General features: G+C 44.7%; 1 protein-coding gene across 5 annotated transcripts in view; it reads right to left on the bottom strand.

Moving 5' to 3' along the window:
• Positions 1 to 16,778, bottom strand: part of COP1 (COP1 E3 ubiquitin ligase) — a 581,242-nt gene that overhangs the window by 217,679 nt on the left and 346,785 nt on the right. For all 5 annotated transcript variants that reach the window (XR_010186699.1, XM_063939703.1, XM_063939702.1 and 2 more), the window contains 2 exons: positions 12,666 to 12,809; positions 6,267 to 6,375 (listed from right to left, as the gene is read on the bottom strand). Coding sequence is in view for 4 of the 5 variants with exons in the window: in XM_063939703.1 (XP_063795773.1) it covers positions 6,267 to 6,375; positions 12,666 to 12,809 (253 nt within the window). In the remaining variant the exon portion in view is untranslated. The remainder of the gene's footprint in view (positions 1 to 6,266; positions 6,376 to 12,665; positions 12,810 to 16,778) is intronic.

Below are 16,778 nucleotides of genomic sequence, written 5' to 3' on the forward strand. Positions count from 1 at the left end.
TTGCATGCTGGGAGGCCGGAAAAGCTTTAACCGATTGGTGCAAATCCGCTGTCGCTTCATCATATCCCATTGTTATCCTGTGGATAACCTGTGGACTCTGCCGGAGAAATACAAGTAACATATATCAAATTGAGCGCAATCTCGTGAAACAGTTTTGTTGCATCGCACCATGATTAAAACATTACACAATGGCTCACTGGCATGGTTCCCTCATGCCAGGCGTCTCACGCTGCATGGCCTATTGAGGCTAGATGTAGGAGGACACAAAGTATCTATATGCTCGTATCTCATCTGAGGTCACTGTTATTGCGGATTGTATTTTAGTGTGCAGTCTAGTCCCTTTTTGTCCAATGTATATGATCACATAACATATTGATATTCTTATTCTTCGCTGCCACATATTCATGAATAAACTAACGTAAACGCAATAATAAAGCTTTAGTCATACAAAGAGTCCTGAGCTAATCGAACTTTAGATCAACTTCTACGGCAAGTCTTTTCTATTAAAATCCAAGGGGTTTGGGTGAAGAAGAAAGTAGGGGGAAAAATAGGGATTTTTGTTTACTTACCGTAAAATCTCTTTCTCTGATTCCATCTGGGGGACGCTGCGCCGTTACTTGTGGGTTAGAGGTGTGTGGTTGTGGAGTTTGGCACAGAACTATTAAAACCTGACTCCTCCCCCTCTAACCCCTCCCATCTCCTTCCTGCCTAGCCAGCACCTCAGTTAACGTTTAGCCAAGCCAAAGGAGATAGACCGAAAAAAAATTAACTGGTTAAACCAGACAAACATATGGGAGGGATCGCAGCGTCCCCCAGATGGAATCAGAGAAAAAGATTTTACGGTAAGTAAACAAAAATCCCTATTTCTCTTTCATCCATCTGGGGGACGCTGCGCCGTTACTTGTGGGATTTCCCAAAGCAAGCTAATGAGAGGAGGGAGATGTAGACGGCATAGTGTCCGCAAAATTTGACACCCAACAAAGGCAGTCTCCAAACCGAAAGTTTAAAACTTTTTAAACGTATGCACAGACGACCAGGTCGCCGCCCTACACAGCTGCTCAATAGATGCACCCCCGCGAACAGCCCAAGAAGCTCCAACAGCTAGAGTCGAAGGAGCTCGAATTGAGTCAGGAACTGAAACATCAGAAGACTGTTTGATGGCCGAAGTTACCCAACGAGCCACTGTGTACTTGGAAGCCGGCCAATCTCGCTTGGACGCATTAAAAACCAACAATGCATCCGTACGACTGATCGAATCCGTACGAGATAAATAAATCCGTAAGGCCCTAAGCACATCTAAGAGAGCCAAATGGGAATCCTCCCCGGAAGGAGGAGGAGTAAACGCTGGAAGGACAATGTCCTGATTTAGATAAAACGCTGACACAACCTTCGGAAGGAAGGTTTTGTTCGCAGAACCACCCGATCATCATGAAACACCAACAAGGGTGGTCTGCAAGAAAGAGCTGCCAATTCAGATACTCGTCTTGCGGAGGCAATTGTCAATAGGAAGACGTTTGAACGTTAGATACCGCAATTCTACAGATTTCAAAGGTTCAAATGGAGATTTCTGAAGAGCCGTAAGGACTAAGTTAAAGTCCCAGGGAGGAACCGGAGGAACAAAAAGGTGGCTGAATCCGAATAACTCCCTGAAGGAACGTCTGAACTTCTGGAATGATAGCCAGTCTCCTTCGAAAAAGAACAGACAAGGCAGAAGCTTGACCGGAAAGTCTCAGACCCTTATTGAGACCCTCCTGAAGGAAGGATAACAGATGAGGAACTCTAAACAAATCCGGTGATAAACCACGCTTTTCACATCAAGCAATGTAAATACGCCACACTCTGTGGTAAATTCCAGAAGCCACCGGCTTTCAAGCCTGCATCATCGTTTACACAACAGGACGAGAAAAACTTTTTCCCCTTAAAATGTTGGATTCAAGAACCAAGCCGTCAAAGCCAGCCGACCCAACCTGGGTGGTGACATGGTCCTTGAATCATAAGATCTGGACGCAGAGGGAGTCGGAATGGTTCCTCGACGACCATATTGCGCAGAAGAGTGTACCACTGTCAGCGTGGCCAATCTGGGACCACCAGAATGATTGAAAGACCTTCTCTCTTAATGCGTTGAAGCAGACGTGGAATCAGTGGAAATGGTGGAAACACATATCCCAGTTGAAAGTGCCACGGCGCTGTCAGTGCATCGATTAGACTTGCTTGAGGGTCCTGAGTACGCGACCCGTAGAGAGGAAGTTCATTGTTGAGACGAGACGCCATCAGATCTACATCGGCATCCCCCACCGGGCTACTAGAGTCAGAAACACCACCTGGTGAAGCTCCCACTCTCCCGGATGCACCGTGTGACGGATTAAGAAATCCGCTTCCCAGTTCTCGATTCCTGGAATGTGAATCGCGGATCTGGCCAGAACCCAATGTTCCGCCCATGTGAGAATCTGAGCGACTTCTGTCATGGCGGATCAGCTTCGAGTGCCTCCTTGCTTGTTTATGTAAGCAACTGCCATGGCGGTGTCAGACTGCATCCGCACTGGATGACCCTGTACCCTGGTTTGAATCCTAAGTAGTGCATAACGGGTTGTCCTCCAAGATGTTGATCTGCAACTTTGACTCTTGACTCGTCCAGAGCCCCTGAAAGTGATGAGTCTGAAACACCGGCCCCCAACCTCTGAGGCTGACGTCTGTGGTGACCATCACCCAAGACCAAATTGTGAACAGAACTACTTTGGTCAAATTTGAGCTGTGAAGCCACCAGCGAAGCGACTGACGAGTCTGTACAGACAAGCGGACTAGCTGTAATTCGAGATGAGGCCCTGTCCGAGTCCAACAGTTGAGAATCTGAGCCTGAAGGGGTCGAGCATGAAACTTGGCATATAGAACTGCCTCGAAGGTTGCCACCATCTTGCCTAACACCTGCATGCATCGGAGAACCGAAAACACCTGTAAATGTAGCAGTGTTCGAATTCTGGACTGTATGTCCTGAATCTTGTCCTGAGGAAGAAACACTTTCTGGTTGTTGGTGTCGAATAAGAGTCCCACAAACATCATTTTCTGGGAAGGAAGCCAAGACGACTTTGGACAATTTATTATTCATCCGAATGACTGTAGAGTCTCTATTGTGAGGCACAAGTTGTGGTGAAGAATCAACTCTGACGGGGCCTTGATCAACAGATCATCCAAATACAGAGTAATGTTGACTCCCTGATACTGCAAAACTGCCACCACATGGCCCATGATCTTTGTGAATACCCGAGGAGCCGTGGATAGACCAAAGAGAAGAGCCTGAAACTGAAAATGTCAAGGCCGACTGCGAATCTCAGAAGAGATTGATGACCCGTCCAAATAGGAACAAGCAGATAGGCGTCTTATGTCTAATGAAGCCAAATATCCCCCTGGTTCCATGGCGACGATAATCGAGCGGATGGATTCCATTTTGAACTTTTGGGTTGAAACGAACCGTCCAGTTTGTCCACGAGTAAAAACCCCGACCTCTCTGCTGAGCGGGAACTAGAAGAATTACTTCATTTCGTAAAAGAGTGGCTGTTGCATGACGAAGAGCTCGACGTCTGGAGGGACCGTTTGGAAGAGAAGTGATGAACACACGATATGGGACTGGTTCCTCGAGATCTAACATATATCCTCTGGATATGACCTCCGTCACCCACCGATCTGGTTTCGACAGGAGCTACACTTCTTTGAACTGTAGTAACCGAGTCCCAACCGTTACTGTTCCCTCCGGAGATCATGAACAGTTATGCAGTAGGTTTTTCGGCAGGTTTACTTCTACCTCTGAATCTCTTTTCGTGGGTACGTGGAGAAAGCACGAAAGGAATGGAAACTACCTCTGCCCTGTACATGAAAGGACCGAACCCTTATAGTATTCGGTTTCGGAGGAGCAACTGGAAGAAGGGGGCTCTTGCCCTCCTGTAGTATCTGAAATAATCTTCTTTGATTCTGACCCAAAGAGAACTCACCTTCAAAGGGTACCGCCGACAAGGTCTGTTTGGAGTCAAAATCGGCAGTCCAAACCCGAAGCCAAAGAAACCGTCTTGCTGTCACGGTCAAGGCAGAAATACGGGAGTGTAGTGCAGCAGAATCAACCAAGGCCTCACCCACATAAGTAAGAGCCTCCGAAATCTGTTCTGCTAATTGAATGGCTTCCGATGGATCGTCAGACTGCATTCCAGATATGACCTGTGCTAGTCAGTCATCCGCGGCCTTGAGGACCCAAGCGCCAGCTAGAATTGTGATAAAGAAAACAGATTTAGGCATTGCTTCAATCTTCCTTTCTGTAGGATCTTTCAACGTCACAGACTGTACAGAAGGAATAACCGTAGCTCCTGCTAAATGTGAAATGGGAGCGTCTACCTTTGGGGCTGTCTTCTGTAAAAGGATATAGAAATTTAAATTTCTCAGGGGCTTGGAAACGAGAATCCGGCTTAAGTCAGGGCTCCTTTAAAATATCCCTGTTATTAAGAGTCTGACGGATGGTGTCTATCAGCCATCTAACACCTGAGCTAGTAGAAAAATCATCTTCCCAGACCGAAACCTCGTCCCACTATAGGTCTACTTCCCCATTCTCCAATGGGAATGACTCCAACTGCTCCCCCAGAAAGTTATAGCGGGCAACGGTTGTGGCCGTGTTGTAGCAGAAGAACTGCCGGCAGAGTTTACAAACTTGTTTAGGGATTGAGTTAAATCAGCAAGACATCTGCCCATATTCTGAGCCCACACCGGATGCTCCTGGCCCAAGGAGGCAGAGACAGATCCACGGAAACTTCCTGTTGGTCCACCACAGATGCACCAGAGCATGAAGCACAGAGGGTATCCGCGTCCGCGATACCCTTAGCGAGCCTTGACCCACATTGTAAGCAGGAAAATAAACCACCGAGGGTGTCTTCCCCCTTGTAGATCTGTCTGGCTTATTGTCATAATGAAACTTTTTTTTTTTTTTTTTAAACAAATGCACTACCAACGAACTATAAACTCAGTAGAGTAGTGAACAGTACTGTGAATTATACTGTGTAATTTATATTGAAAAAAAAATTCTGTTAACTCTCATTAAAGTATAGAATAACACTATGCCCCCAAAGTATACTTGCGGGTAGGTTACCCCCACTGAATAAACAGGGTGAGTAGTATTGAAAAAGTGTCCAAGCTGTGTTTGCTGCACAGCATCCCCCGTACTGCCTCTGGAGAAGATGGCGCCCGGAGCTATGCAGGCGCTGGACGGGAGTGCGCGAGAGGCAGTGCAGGGCGGGAATCCGTCCCTTTTTTGAAGTAAGCAAGCGCCGGGCAGCTCAGAGTAGGCGCGCTATAGCCGGAAGCCTGCGGCTCCCGCGCACCGCTACATACAGCGGCTCTGTTCAGGCAGCGGCTCCCGCGCACCGCTACATCCAGCAGCTCCCGCGCACCGCTACATCCAGCAGCTCTGTTCGGGCAGCGGCTCCCGCGCACTGCTACATACAGCGGCTCTATTCGGGCAGCATCTAGCGATCCCCCGGGGAGCGACTCACCACTCTCTCGGGCTATATATATATATATATATATATATATATTATATATATATATATATATAAAGATATAAGAAGATATAGGAAGGATAGACCAATACTGTCAGAGACAGATTGTGTCTATCCTGTACCTTCTCACTGCCGACTTCTTAGGAACAGGAATCCAGCCCCAGTGACCGAAGTGTGGTGGCCTCCAGCGGCAGAATAGAGTGGGAACTCTAGCTAACCCCACTCTAGTAGTACCTGTCACCTGTATACAGGGACTAGGCACTCCAAGTAATAAAATAAGAAAATACCTAACTAAAAACTTCAGAGAAAAAAATCTGTGTCTGTACTCCACAGGCACAAAACTAAAACTGAGGTGCTGGCTAGGCAGGAAGGAGATGGGAGGGGTTAGTGGGGGGAGGAGTCAGGTTTTAATAGTTCTGTGCCAAACTCCACAACCACACACCTCTAACCCACAAGTAACGGCGCAGCGTCCCTCAGATGGATGAAAGAGAAAAATCCCACAAAACTTTAAAATGGAAATATGCAGGTGAAACTAAAACAAATACAACAGAATGCATCTCCGCATAAAATAAAGGTTCTCTCCTCAGTAGTTTAAACAAAAGAGTCACAAAGAGGGAACATGTGAGGTGATATGAAAATTTCATATTGTAAGCAGAGCCAGGATCCAGGATACGACTCAAACTATACAGGAACTTGGCCACTGATATATGAGAACAGAGGTGTTGTCGTTGTTACCTGGTAAACTTTGGATCTCTGCCCTGTAAAACCATCCCACAGAATCACAGTCCCTTCATAATCACTGCTGGCCAGTAGGTTTTTGTGGTAGCTGCTCCAGCTTATACAGCTGCAAAGAATAAAATCACATTAGATTTAAAAACAATAAAACAGACAATCAAATGCAAAGAAGATTCCCCTGCTCTGGGGCATTAAGTCTACGGAGAGGTTTGTCTATAACACACTTGCTTCACTCAATGCATTGTCTGTCATTTCAGCACTGGACAGCGCAGAGCACCTGACGGCATCACATTACCTTCAGTGTGAAGAGAAAACAAACATTTCTTTGCTGAAGACTGTCAGGGGGTTCCATTTATTAGAAAATAATTGGTTTCTCAAAAGTAGGAAACAAAGCAAGCTGGTAAACTGTCACATTCCCTCCTGACTGGAGAGTCTTATTGTATGTCTGGGATTGACTTAGCAGGAAATACTGCATTTGTTTTATATTGACGAGAAATAAAAAAAAATATATAAATGTTAAAAAAAAAAAAAGCTCCAAAAACATAAGAATGAAAACAAATTAACATGTACTGTATCTTTAGAATTACTGAAAAACGCAATTAGCGTATTGGGGAAGTGAGAAAAAGGGATGAAAATCTGCTAATGCCAAATAGGTGGCGCTATGCTTGTAAAGTATTGAACAAGAATGGGATTTCTAAGTAAGCGGAATCCAAGGATTTCAACATGGAGATTTTCACACCAATATCAACTGGAAATGTGAATGCGTTGTCCACTTTTAGATTATTTTTATTTGTTGGCATGTATCGAGCAACTTGTATCACACTTGTATTGTCCAGAAAACATTGGAGGATTTAATAGCTGCCATTGTCGAACAGAATACATGACACTAAGGGCCTAATTCTGACATGATCGTAGATGTGCTAAATTTAGCACATCTAGGATCAGTCACACAGACATGCGGGAGGGACGTCCAGCACAGGGCTAGACTGCCCCGCATGTCAGGCCCTACCCCTCCCTCCCCCCCACAAGTACAAAAGCCTTGCACAGCGGCAATGCTTTTGTACTTTAGGAGTAGCTCCCACCAACGCAGCTCGTGCGCGCTGGCAGGGAGCTACTCGTCGCTGTGAGGGACGCTGCGGCTACGTGTGACATCACGCAGCTGCCGCGGCCTGCCCCTGACACGGTGGCCAGGCGCCGCCGGCTCCCTCCCGCCCAGTGACCGTCTCTGCCTGTCAATCAGGTACAGCACCGATCAGGTCTGAATTGGGCCCACAGATCATGAGACCAGTAAATATCCACTAAATAACTAACGTAAGACCACAAAAGCTCCCAAGCATGGCTACAAAGTAGTACTTTCATACTAATACCGCTTTCAGATCGCAACGCCGGGTCCCACCTGGGATTTGGAAGCGAGTCCTTCCCAGGTGGGACCCTACACACCGCTATCCCGACCCAGCAGTATGCCGGGTCAGGTTGCCATCCGTGGGCGGGGACGGAGCCAGCGTTGAAGGCGGCGCTGGGAGAGTACATCTCCACGCCACCTCTCCCTATGCAGTGAACGGGTCACATCGACCCGGCAACCAGTTCACATTTGCTTTATTCTCGAGTTGAATTACCGGGTCAGGCGACCCGGGAATTCATCCATGGCCCCTTTCACGCCGCACAGCAACCCGGCAATATACCGGGTCAATACCGGGTTATTTTTGCGCTGTGAAGGGGTACAAATTTAACTTGTGCACAATTGTTCACATAAATTCCAATGTAGCCTCAGACGCCATTGTTTGTTCAAGCTTCAAGGAATAGATTTACTACGCGCTAGTTTTTCAAAGTCACCAATGATAGACAGCGACAGAAATAAACGCTGAACCAGGCTGATTAAGAATTTATTTCTGCTGCTGTTTAAAATCCATCAGTCAGATCATAGGCAGCAATGGAAAACAGACATACAATAAATCTACTCCAAAGAGTCTAATTGCTAAAGAAGTTCTTTTTGAATGAAATGTATTAAAGGAGTTCTCACTGTGTATACAAAAGTGCTTCACAAGCATAAGACTGAATAGACATCTTTATATAAAGGGATTCACATAGGTTTTACATATTTAAAGAAAAATGAAAACTATAAAAGTACGGCTCATGCATTGTAGGTCTAATCTTTATAAGGCAACAACAAATAATGAGCATTCAGACGACTCTTGGTATAAAGTGTCTTTGTTTTTAAGTAAAAATAAAATGCTGCAATTTGATTACATTTCAAAGTAATCCATTAGGTTCTGAAATTAAATTAAATCGCTTGAGGCAATACTTAGCGAGAGCAGGGAAACCAAAACATGCTTTGTCTGAACTGCCCAGATTAAAGTTTTCGGTATTAAACCGACGTAAATGATCACTGCAGTGTGATTCAGTGTCACCGAGAGTCCCTTTATATGTGGTCTAATGCCTCAGAGTATTTTACGCGTCAGAATTTCTGACTTCCACACGTCTCACTCCAGGCAGTGCTTTATAGCCAGCCAAGTACAGAGTCAAGGAAACTGCCACCGTGAGAAGGAACATTCCCGAATTTCAGTTTCTAAAACGGACAAATGAGTTAGTGGTTAGAGTTGTGTACAGTGTGACGCTTCCTCACATCAATACTACAATCTTTTGTGAGCTAGAGGCACCCAGCTGAATGCAGGTACACAGGATCAAAGAAATAAAAAGATTTGTTGAAGAATAAAAAGTTTCTTTTATGGAATCTTTGTAGGAGGCCAAACATTTTCATTTAAAATAAAATCCAAAAACCAATGGTTCATTTGACAACTAAAAGGACATTCAGTTTCTTCCAACTGAAAACAAAAAGCAAACCGTAACGGTCTAACGCAAGATAAGTGAAATAAGCAACAGTAACCACATGCAGAAGCTGGTTCTATTACCTTACCCATGTGACTCCATCACCAGCGGTATCCAAGGAGATATTATAAACCAGAGGTCCTCAAACTCGGTCCTCGGGGGCCCACACAGTGCATGTTTTGCAGGTCTCCTCACAGAATCACAAGTGAAATAATTAGCTCCACCTGTGGACCTTTTAAAATGTGTCAGTGAGTAATTAATACACCTGTGCACCTGCTGGGTTACCTGCAAAACATGCACTGTGTGGGCCCCCGAGGACAGAGTTTGAGGACCTCTGTTATAAACTGACCACCCAAAAATCACCACGCTATTGCCCTCACTCAGATCCCGTTGCAACTGCTTCCTGGTCCGCAATGTACCGATGTTCGGCACTTTGCGCATGTGCTGATGGATCCACTGGTGTAGGAAGCACACAGGTATCAGACTGACAGTCTGACGCCGTTTTGGCGGTGGAAAAGGGGCGGCGACGACGACCTTAGTTTGTGAAAACAGAAGCATGTCACTGCTGTTTAGGGGGAAGGAAGAGGCCAGGGATCCCTGTAACCGGATTGAGATTTCCTCTGCAACGGATGGCATGCACGTCCTCCTAGTATGTATCGTTGCTGCTTCCGGGGAAACCACAGCGATAGCCACTCAGACCATATCTGAATTAGCCTCTATACTTGTAAAGTAATTTTGGAAATTAATTATTTCATTGTAAAGTCACAATAAAAAAAATGCCCTTTCCAAAAAAAGCTTTCAGTATAATGACGCTCATTTATAAAGAGAAAGGGGTCATTTTTAGTCTACAAATTAATGACTTTAGTGAAACATTTAAAATAGTGGTGAAAGAGAACACTGCAACAACTGTACCGAAGGACTTTCTGGAACCCCTTCTGAAAAACGCACCCTATACAGTCTTTGTTTTGGAGAGAATAGAAAACAATCAATTACCAAATGCATGGTTGGTGGCCAAGGTCTTAGACAACCAAATACAAAACTGAAATGTTCAGCTGCAAAACCTTCTTACACATCACCACAGACAGCTGAAGGGTATCCGGACTCCAGGTTGACACCAAAAATGTCGACACACCTTAGGTCGACACCAATTGGTCCACACACCTTAGGTCGACCTGGACAAAGGGTCGACCTGGACAAAAGGTAGACCTGGACAAGGCTGACATGGAAAAAGGTCGACATGAGTTTTTCACTTTTTTTTTTTTCTTCATTTTTTTTTTTTAAACTTTTTCATACTTTACGATCCACGTGGACTACAAATGGGAAGCGAGCCATGCGAGGGGACGCAGTGCACTAACTGGGGTTCCCGGTCATGCTACGAAGAAAGCGACACCAAAAAAAGGTGTGTCGACCTTTGTGGTGTCGACCTGGAGTCCCAGACCTCATCTGAAGAGCTCCATCTTTAGGATTGCAGATCAAAAATTAGGAACCCATCACTCCACCAGCCCCTGTGTACGAGTCCACACATTTTTATTACCACTTGGCACACATTGGATGTGGTAACTGTCCGATAAGACTTATTAGCCAGCCAAACAACATCTGAGCGACCCCAGTAGGACGTGCTGCAGGGTCTGGCCAACTGGGTCTAAAATATCATGACTGGACAGCAAAATTGTGCTTGCTACATTCCATCAGAAAAACATGCATAACATGACAATATAAGTGCACTGGGCCGACACATGAAAGCTGTAACACTGGCGACCCACGGCCATTGTGGTTATATAGCACAGCCTGTAAGAGACTTGCTCTATTTTAATAACCTATATGGCACATTTGCTGGTCACTATCCAACAGTGTAATAAAGTACCAGCATTTGTCCTCTCTCCAAGAGAAGTGATGGATTTCATGAACTGGAAAAATAATGGAGATGCTCTTTCAAGAGGGCCACCGACACCTACATGCTGCTGCCCTCTAATTACACGGGACAAGGTTAAGAGAAGCAATATGTTAAGACAGCTATAGGATGATTTCTCAAATAGCCATAATCAACAGCATCCAAACACGCGTCATCTGTGGAGCCTCAATTCCTCTAAAGGTTTTACAGAGTCTACACTGAATTTGTTTCAGCATTAACTTATTCCAAAGCTCTCATGGTTGCAACAGGCGGTGGAGGAACGCCATACAAAATGAAAATGAAGCATATCCCCCCCCAGGGCCCTGGCTGTGAATAAGAGATTGGAAAGAGACGGGGATAAACGTGTTCAGGAAGCAGGTGAGGAGAATGGGTGATCCAGCTGGTGTATGGCGCCTCTCCAAGTACATTGCTGGTACAGAGGAGGCAGTCAGAGCTGGGAGACACAGCTGGTACACTGCAGATTAGTGCTCAGCGTGCTCAGTACAGCACTGACAGGAGCAGACATGCATCACACACTGATTTGTAAATGCAGACGGGGCGAACTGAGAAGCTGAACGCACGCACTCAAATAAGCACCAGCTTGAATGGGAGGCACATAAAAATACCCAAGGCTATTTATAGCTAAAATTCTTTGGGCTAATTCAAAAAACATAGTTAGCAAGTGCACACTCTTAGAACAGATATAATTCACAGTGCTGGGCCATGGCCAGAATTATCTGTGGCTAAAGAGAAATAAATGCAAGCATAAAAACCTGCCTTTATGGCGTATGGCTAAACTACAACACAGCGGTACACTTTCGGGGCATTGGGGACAGTCCTGGCAACATGAGTAGGTGGAAAAGGGAGGAAAACGGTTTAAAGCAAAAAAATATAAAATCAGGAAGAAATATACTGGGGTATTATTAATACAGTCAAAACATATGGGTGTGCACTTAACGCAAAAGGATCTATTTACACATGTCAAAGACAACTAGTTAAATATGAACTATTGCAAAATAAACAGTATCAATGTAAGCAATGAACACATTTTTTTTTTTTTTTAATAAGAGCGCAGAATGCTTATATAGCAACTTGGGATGCGTTGAATTTGCCGGATGTTGGTATCCCGGCGGTCAGGATCCCAATGCCGGAATCCCGACAGCAGACAATGCCGCCAGTCGGAATCCCAGCGCATCAGGACTATTCCCACTTGTGGGTCTCCACAACAACCAGAGTGGGAATAGCTCCTGTGGCGAGCGCAGCAAACCTCCGAACCCGCAGCATGGCGAGTGCAGCATTCCCGCAAGGGGACTCTTCACACTCGCCCCGCTGCCGGAATTCTGGGGGGCAGGATGCTGCTGTCGCAATATTGACAGTCGGCATCATGTCCTCCGGTAATACATACTGAATCCAGCAACTTCTCTCATCTAATACAGAGTCTCTTGTTCACTAATCCTGGTTTGCGCGAGCCGAGCGCTCTTTATACAACTAGGTCTGTGCAGGTATCTGAAGCCAGCCCAGGATAAGCGATGCGGAATTATGCATCACTCTAATGTGCGCAAGTGACGGCCAGTCCATCAAGACAAGGCTTTAGCTGCATGGCCCAGCGATGGCCCAGCTATTGACGCTTGTCCTACTATGACCCATAACAGTTGTTGTTATACTAATAATAGGTCTCCTACCTGATTTTTGAATTACACGTCATTTCATTCTCTGGGTAGTGGATGTCCACAGCGTCCTGGATCACCGTGCCATACTCGTACACCTTGATCTTCTTGGTCACACCGGCAATGGCGAAGTAGTCACAGTCTCTGTCAAACTCTATGCTGCAATAAGGGGAGGGTATACAGTGATCTACAGACAGATATACACGTTTAAACAAATGAATACAATCCATATTAGCGAGAAAAATGTGATAAGAATAAAATGCTTTAGTTAGAACAGGTGTGTTCTGTATATGAATAATGCACAAATTAATCTAATGCAAATGTACAAATACTCTAATTGGCAATGCTTGCTCACCCCTGCTAATGAATTCTAGCTGTATTCTGATTGCATTAGCACAATTTCACATATACAGACAACTAATTCTCCCAAAAGCAGTAGTCCATATGGACGCACACAAACATAACACAATGCAGATGTATCGTACATACACAATGTTGTTATGTTACGCGCCTTCCTAGTCATCAGCCGCAGATTCTCTCAAGTTATGATGCTCTTGACAAATTTATATTACCTTAAAAAAACGTTCTTACAACCACGGAGCGCACAAGCAGAGAACACAAGAGTCCCTGTAAAGTTTACAGCCGGTCCTATGCACTGCAGTCCCTGCTAAATCCATATATTCAATCTTCTCTCCCACTCACAGCCTTTTCTTACAAACCAGGGGGCTGATTCAGCAGATCCTGGGAGCCAGATTGTTTTGCAGAGAAAGTCTGCACTACACTATGATTTATATTCATCCGCTACTATATGCTTGGAAATGAAATATGGCTTGCAAGGGATGCAAATGTTTTCAGGCTCAATGTTGGTCCAATACCATTACACACATGCCATACAACAGAGGCTACATAGGTTGCCGGAGAAGACCAGTGCCAAATAAGTTTTGGAAAAGGTTATCCAAGTTCTATGAGGTCTCAAACAACATCAGATCTGCGTAAGAGCGATAAGTAAGAACACAATTAATGAGTAATACAAACTTATTTTTAAATGGAAGTTATACTTTCATACACTTATTTATTTAGCCCAATCTATAACGAGATGCGATCAGCATTCCAGCAGTCGTGTGACCAGTGGCGGAATACAGACAGCCAGCCAACATGCCGTAAGTATCGGGGTCCAGTTTTGGGTTAGGAGTAGGCACTGGGGGAAGGTGGAGGATTAGGGCTAGGCACAGGGGGGTTTGAGGGTTTAGGCACAGGTTTTCTTTATTATCCCTAGCCGTCATCCCAAGAGGGTTATCCCTAGCCGCCACCCCCTCCTGGGGGTTAGCCCTAAATCCCCACCACCCGACGAGTGTTATCCCTAACCACTGCCCCCCGAGTGTTAGCCCTAGCCGCCGGGGGGTTAGAGGAGGGTGAAAAAAACTTACCCCTCTCAATGTCAGGATCTTCAGTGTCAGGGTTGGTCATGTGACCACCGGCATCAAGATCACCAGGATGTCATAATGAAACCTCTATTGTCTACACATCAGTAGTAAGAGATCTGACAACACCTTTTCACTAGTCTCTGCACCTTATGTAAGTGCACAAAAGATCTTATCACAGCACTGACTAATCTCTGCGTAGTGCCAGCCTGGACTGCTAGGGTGCCTTGAGGTCAGCATTTGGCAATCACTGGACTGCAGCCATTGTGAAATGAAAGCAAGGCTTGTGTTCTATTAATGTTGAATGCTTACACCAGACCTAAGCATTCAGATCAAAAGGTATCTGTTAAAATGCTCCATTAGCTTCCCATGACACCTCATTGCAGCCAGGCTGATTTAGTAGTGGGGCTCAGAGTGTAAGGAAGAATGATGTTAATAAAGGAGGGGGGAGAAGTGGACAGGTTTGAAAGTAACTTGAATCCCTTTGAAGACCGTTTGTGCTGGTGAGAGCAGAGTGATGGGGGCTGCGCATATTTCTTTCACCAAATCCACAGCAATCCTTCTTTCTAGCAGGGTGGTAGAGGCATACGTCCCTGTGATGGGAGGACAGAGGATGGATGGTTGGCAGATAATGGGGCTGCACCAGATAAAGCATCCTTACCACAGTGCAAAGAGTGTGTGAGGTATTACTGCGGAGGATAAGGGTGGGAAACACAGTAAAGGAATGTGATGACAAGCCACAGACTAGTTGGAATTCACAATGCATTGCCTTACATGTACAGTATTAGCTGGATATCATATCACACAGGTAAGAGCATGCATAGAGTCAGTTGCTGCACATGGTACAATACCAACAACGTCCAACTAGTATACAGACTTTGGAATTGAGAAGCTATTGCAAAGTAGGTGCTCAGAATCAACTTCTAGAAGTCAAACCTGACAAATTCAGATACAATTTGGCTAATACGTCCGCAACCAAGATGGTGTAATGGTTAGTATTACTGCCCCACAGCACTGAGGTCATGGGTTCCATTCCCACCATGGCTCTAACTGTGTGGAGTTTGTATATTCTCCCCTTGCTTGAGTGGGTTTCCTCCAGGTACTCTGGGTTTCCACCCACAATCCAAAAATATACTGGTAGGTTAACTGGATCCCAACAAAATTAACTCTAGCGTGAATGTGTGTGCGTGTACATGTGGTAGGGAATATAGGGGCAGATGTATTAAGCCTGGAGAAGTGATAAAGCAGTGATAAGTGCAAGGTGATAACGCACCAGCCAATCAGCTCCTATATGTACATATTGTACCTGATTGGTTGGTGCATTATCACCTTGCACTTATCACTGCTTTATCACTTCTCCAGGCTTGATACATCTGTCCCATAGTTTGTTCAATGTAAAGCGCTGCGTAATATGTGTGCGCTACAATAAATACATTTGGGCATTAGAGCCCACAGCTGCATCATGTTCTATTGTCAGCTCAAACAGAACACTACAACCAGCCTCTTGCACATGAAAACCAGACAATGGATGGCACTCTGCTGCATTGTACCTGTACATACATTGCCTTGGATACATATATACATCTTTCTGATGTGTCACTGTGTATTATGTATAGCAGCGCTTTAAAAGATGTATTGTTCAATTTCCTGAAATAAAACACTGTCAGAAATTATACTGGCATATGCCAAAAAAAAAGTACAGTAACGTAACAGTACGTAGGAGTAGGAAGAAAATGTTAATTTGCACCTTTTTAAAGAATGTTTAAACACCCCATTGTTCACTTGGATTGTTTAATTATTATGCAGCCTTTACATGCAGAAAGTTGAGAACTTTACTTAAGAGTCTTTCAAATGAATGCATGAATTCCTGCTGTTCCCTATGCACATTCCTGATTGTGCCTCCGCTTACACCTTAGCTGAAAAACGTGATTTATAAGATCAATCTTTTTCTTAGAATGGCAGCCTGAATATGCTAAAGGCTTCTGAAGGCCCCTACGACACATCCCTAAATAATTTATGCACTGTAAAGATTTGTTCATACATAGCCTTAGATCAGTCTTTTCAAACGATTATTCAGTAGTCGTTATAAAATAAAAATTCAGCACATTTCACAAGTAACGGAGACTACTTAAAACATAATGTAGCTGCAAATGTCTTACTATTAGAATAGAATACTTGACAAAAATGGTACAGGATGAAAAACAGTATATCAGCTGAATATAATGCAGGTCAGCTTTGCGTCATCCTGGAGGCCCTGTTCAACGTTACTTAATTGGGCCTTGTTCATATTTAAATCCTCACACACAAAGCATAATAAAATGCACTGTAGTGTTCCAAAGGCTAAAGGGGCCTACACACTGGGCGATATCTTGAAATATATGAAGGATATATCATTCATATCTTTCACTGTGGATGCATCAACGATGAACGATGCGCATGCCCGCAATCGTTCATCGATCATCGTTGATACATGCCTGTCAATTTGGACGATATAGATGCAAGTACTCTCATACCATCCAAATTGACCATTGATATCGTCCAGTGTGTAGGTAAAATCGATCGATAATAGGGTATGGGACTCAAGGTCGACACCCATTGGTCTACAGTGGATAGATCGACAGTGGATAGATCGACACTAGAAATAGGTTGACACGGCCATTAGGTCGACATGAACAAGGTCAACATGAAAAAAGGTCGACACGCATTT

Source organism: Pseudophryne corroboree, chromosome 9, assembly GCF_028390025.1.
Source record: "Pseudophryne corroboree isolate aPseCor3 chromosome 9, aPseCor3.hap2, whole genome shotgun sequence".
Taxonomy (NCBI): Eukaryota; Metazoa; Chordata; class Amphibia; order Anura; family Myobatrachidae; genus Pseudophryne; species Pseudophryne corroboree.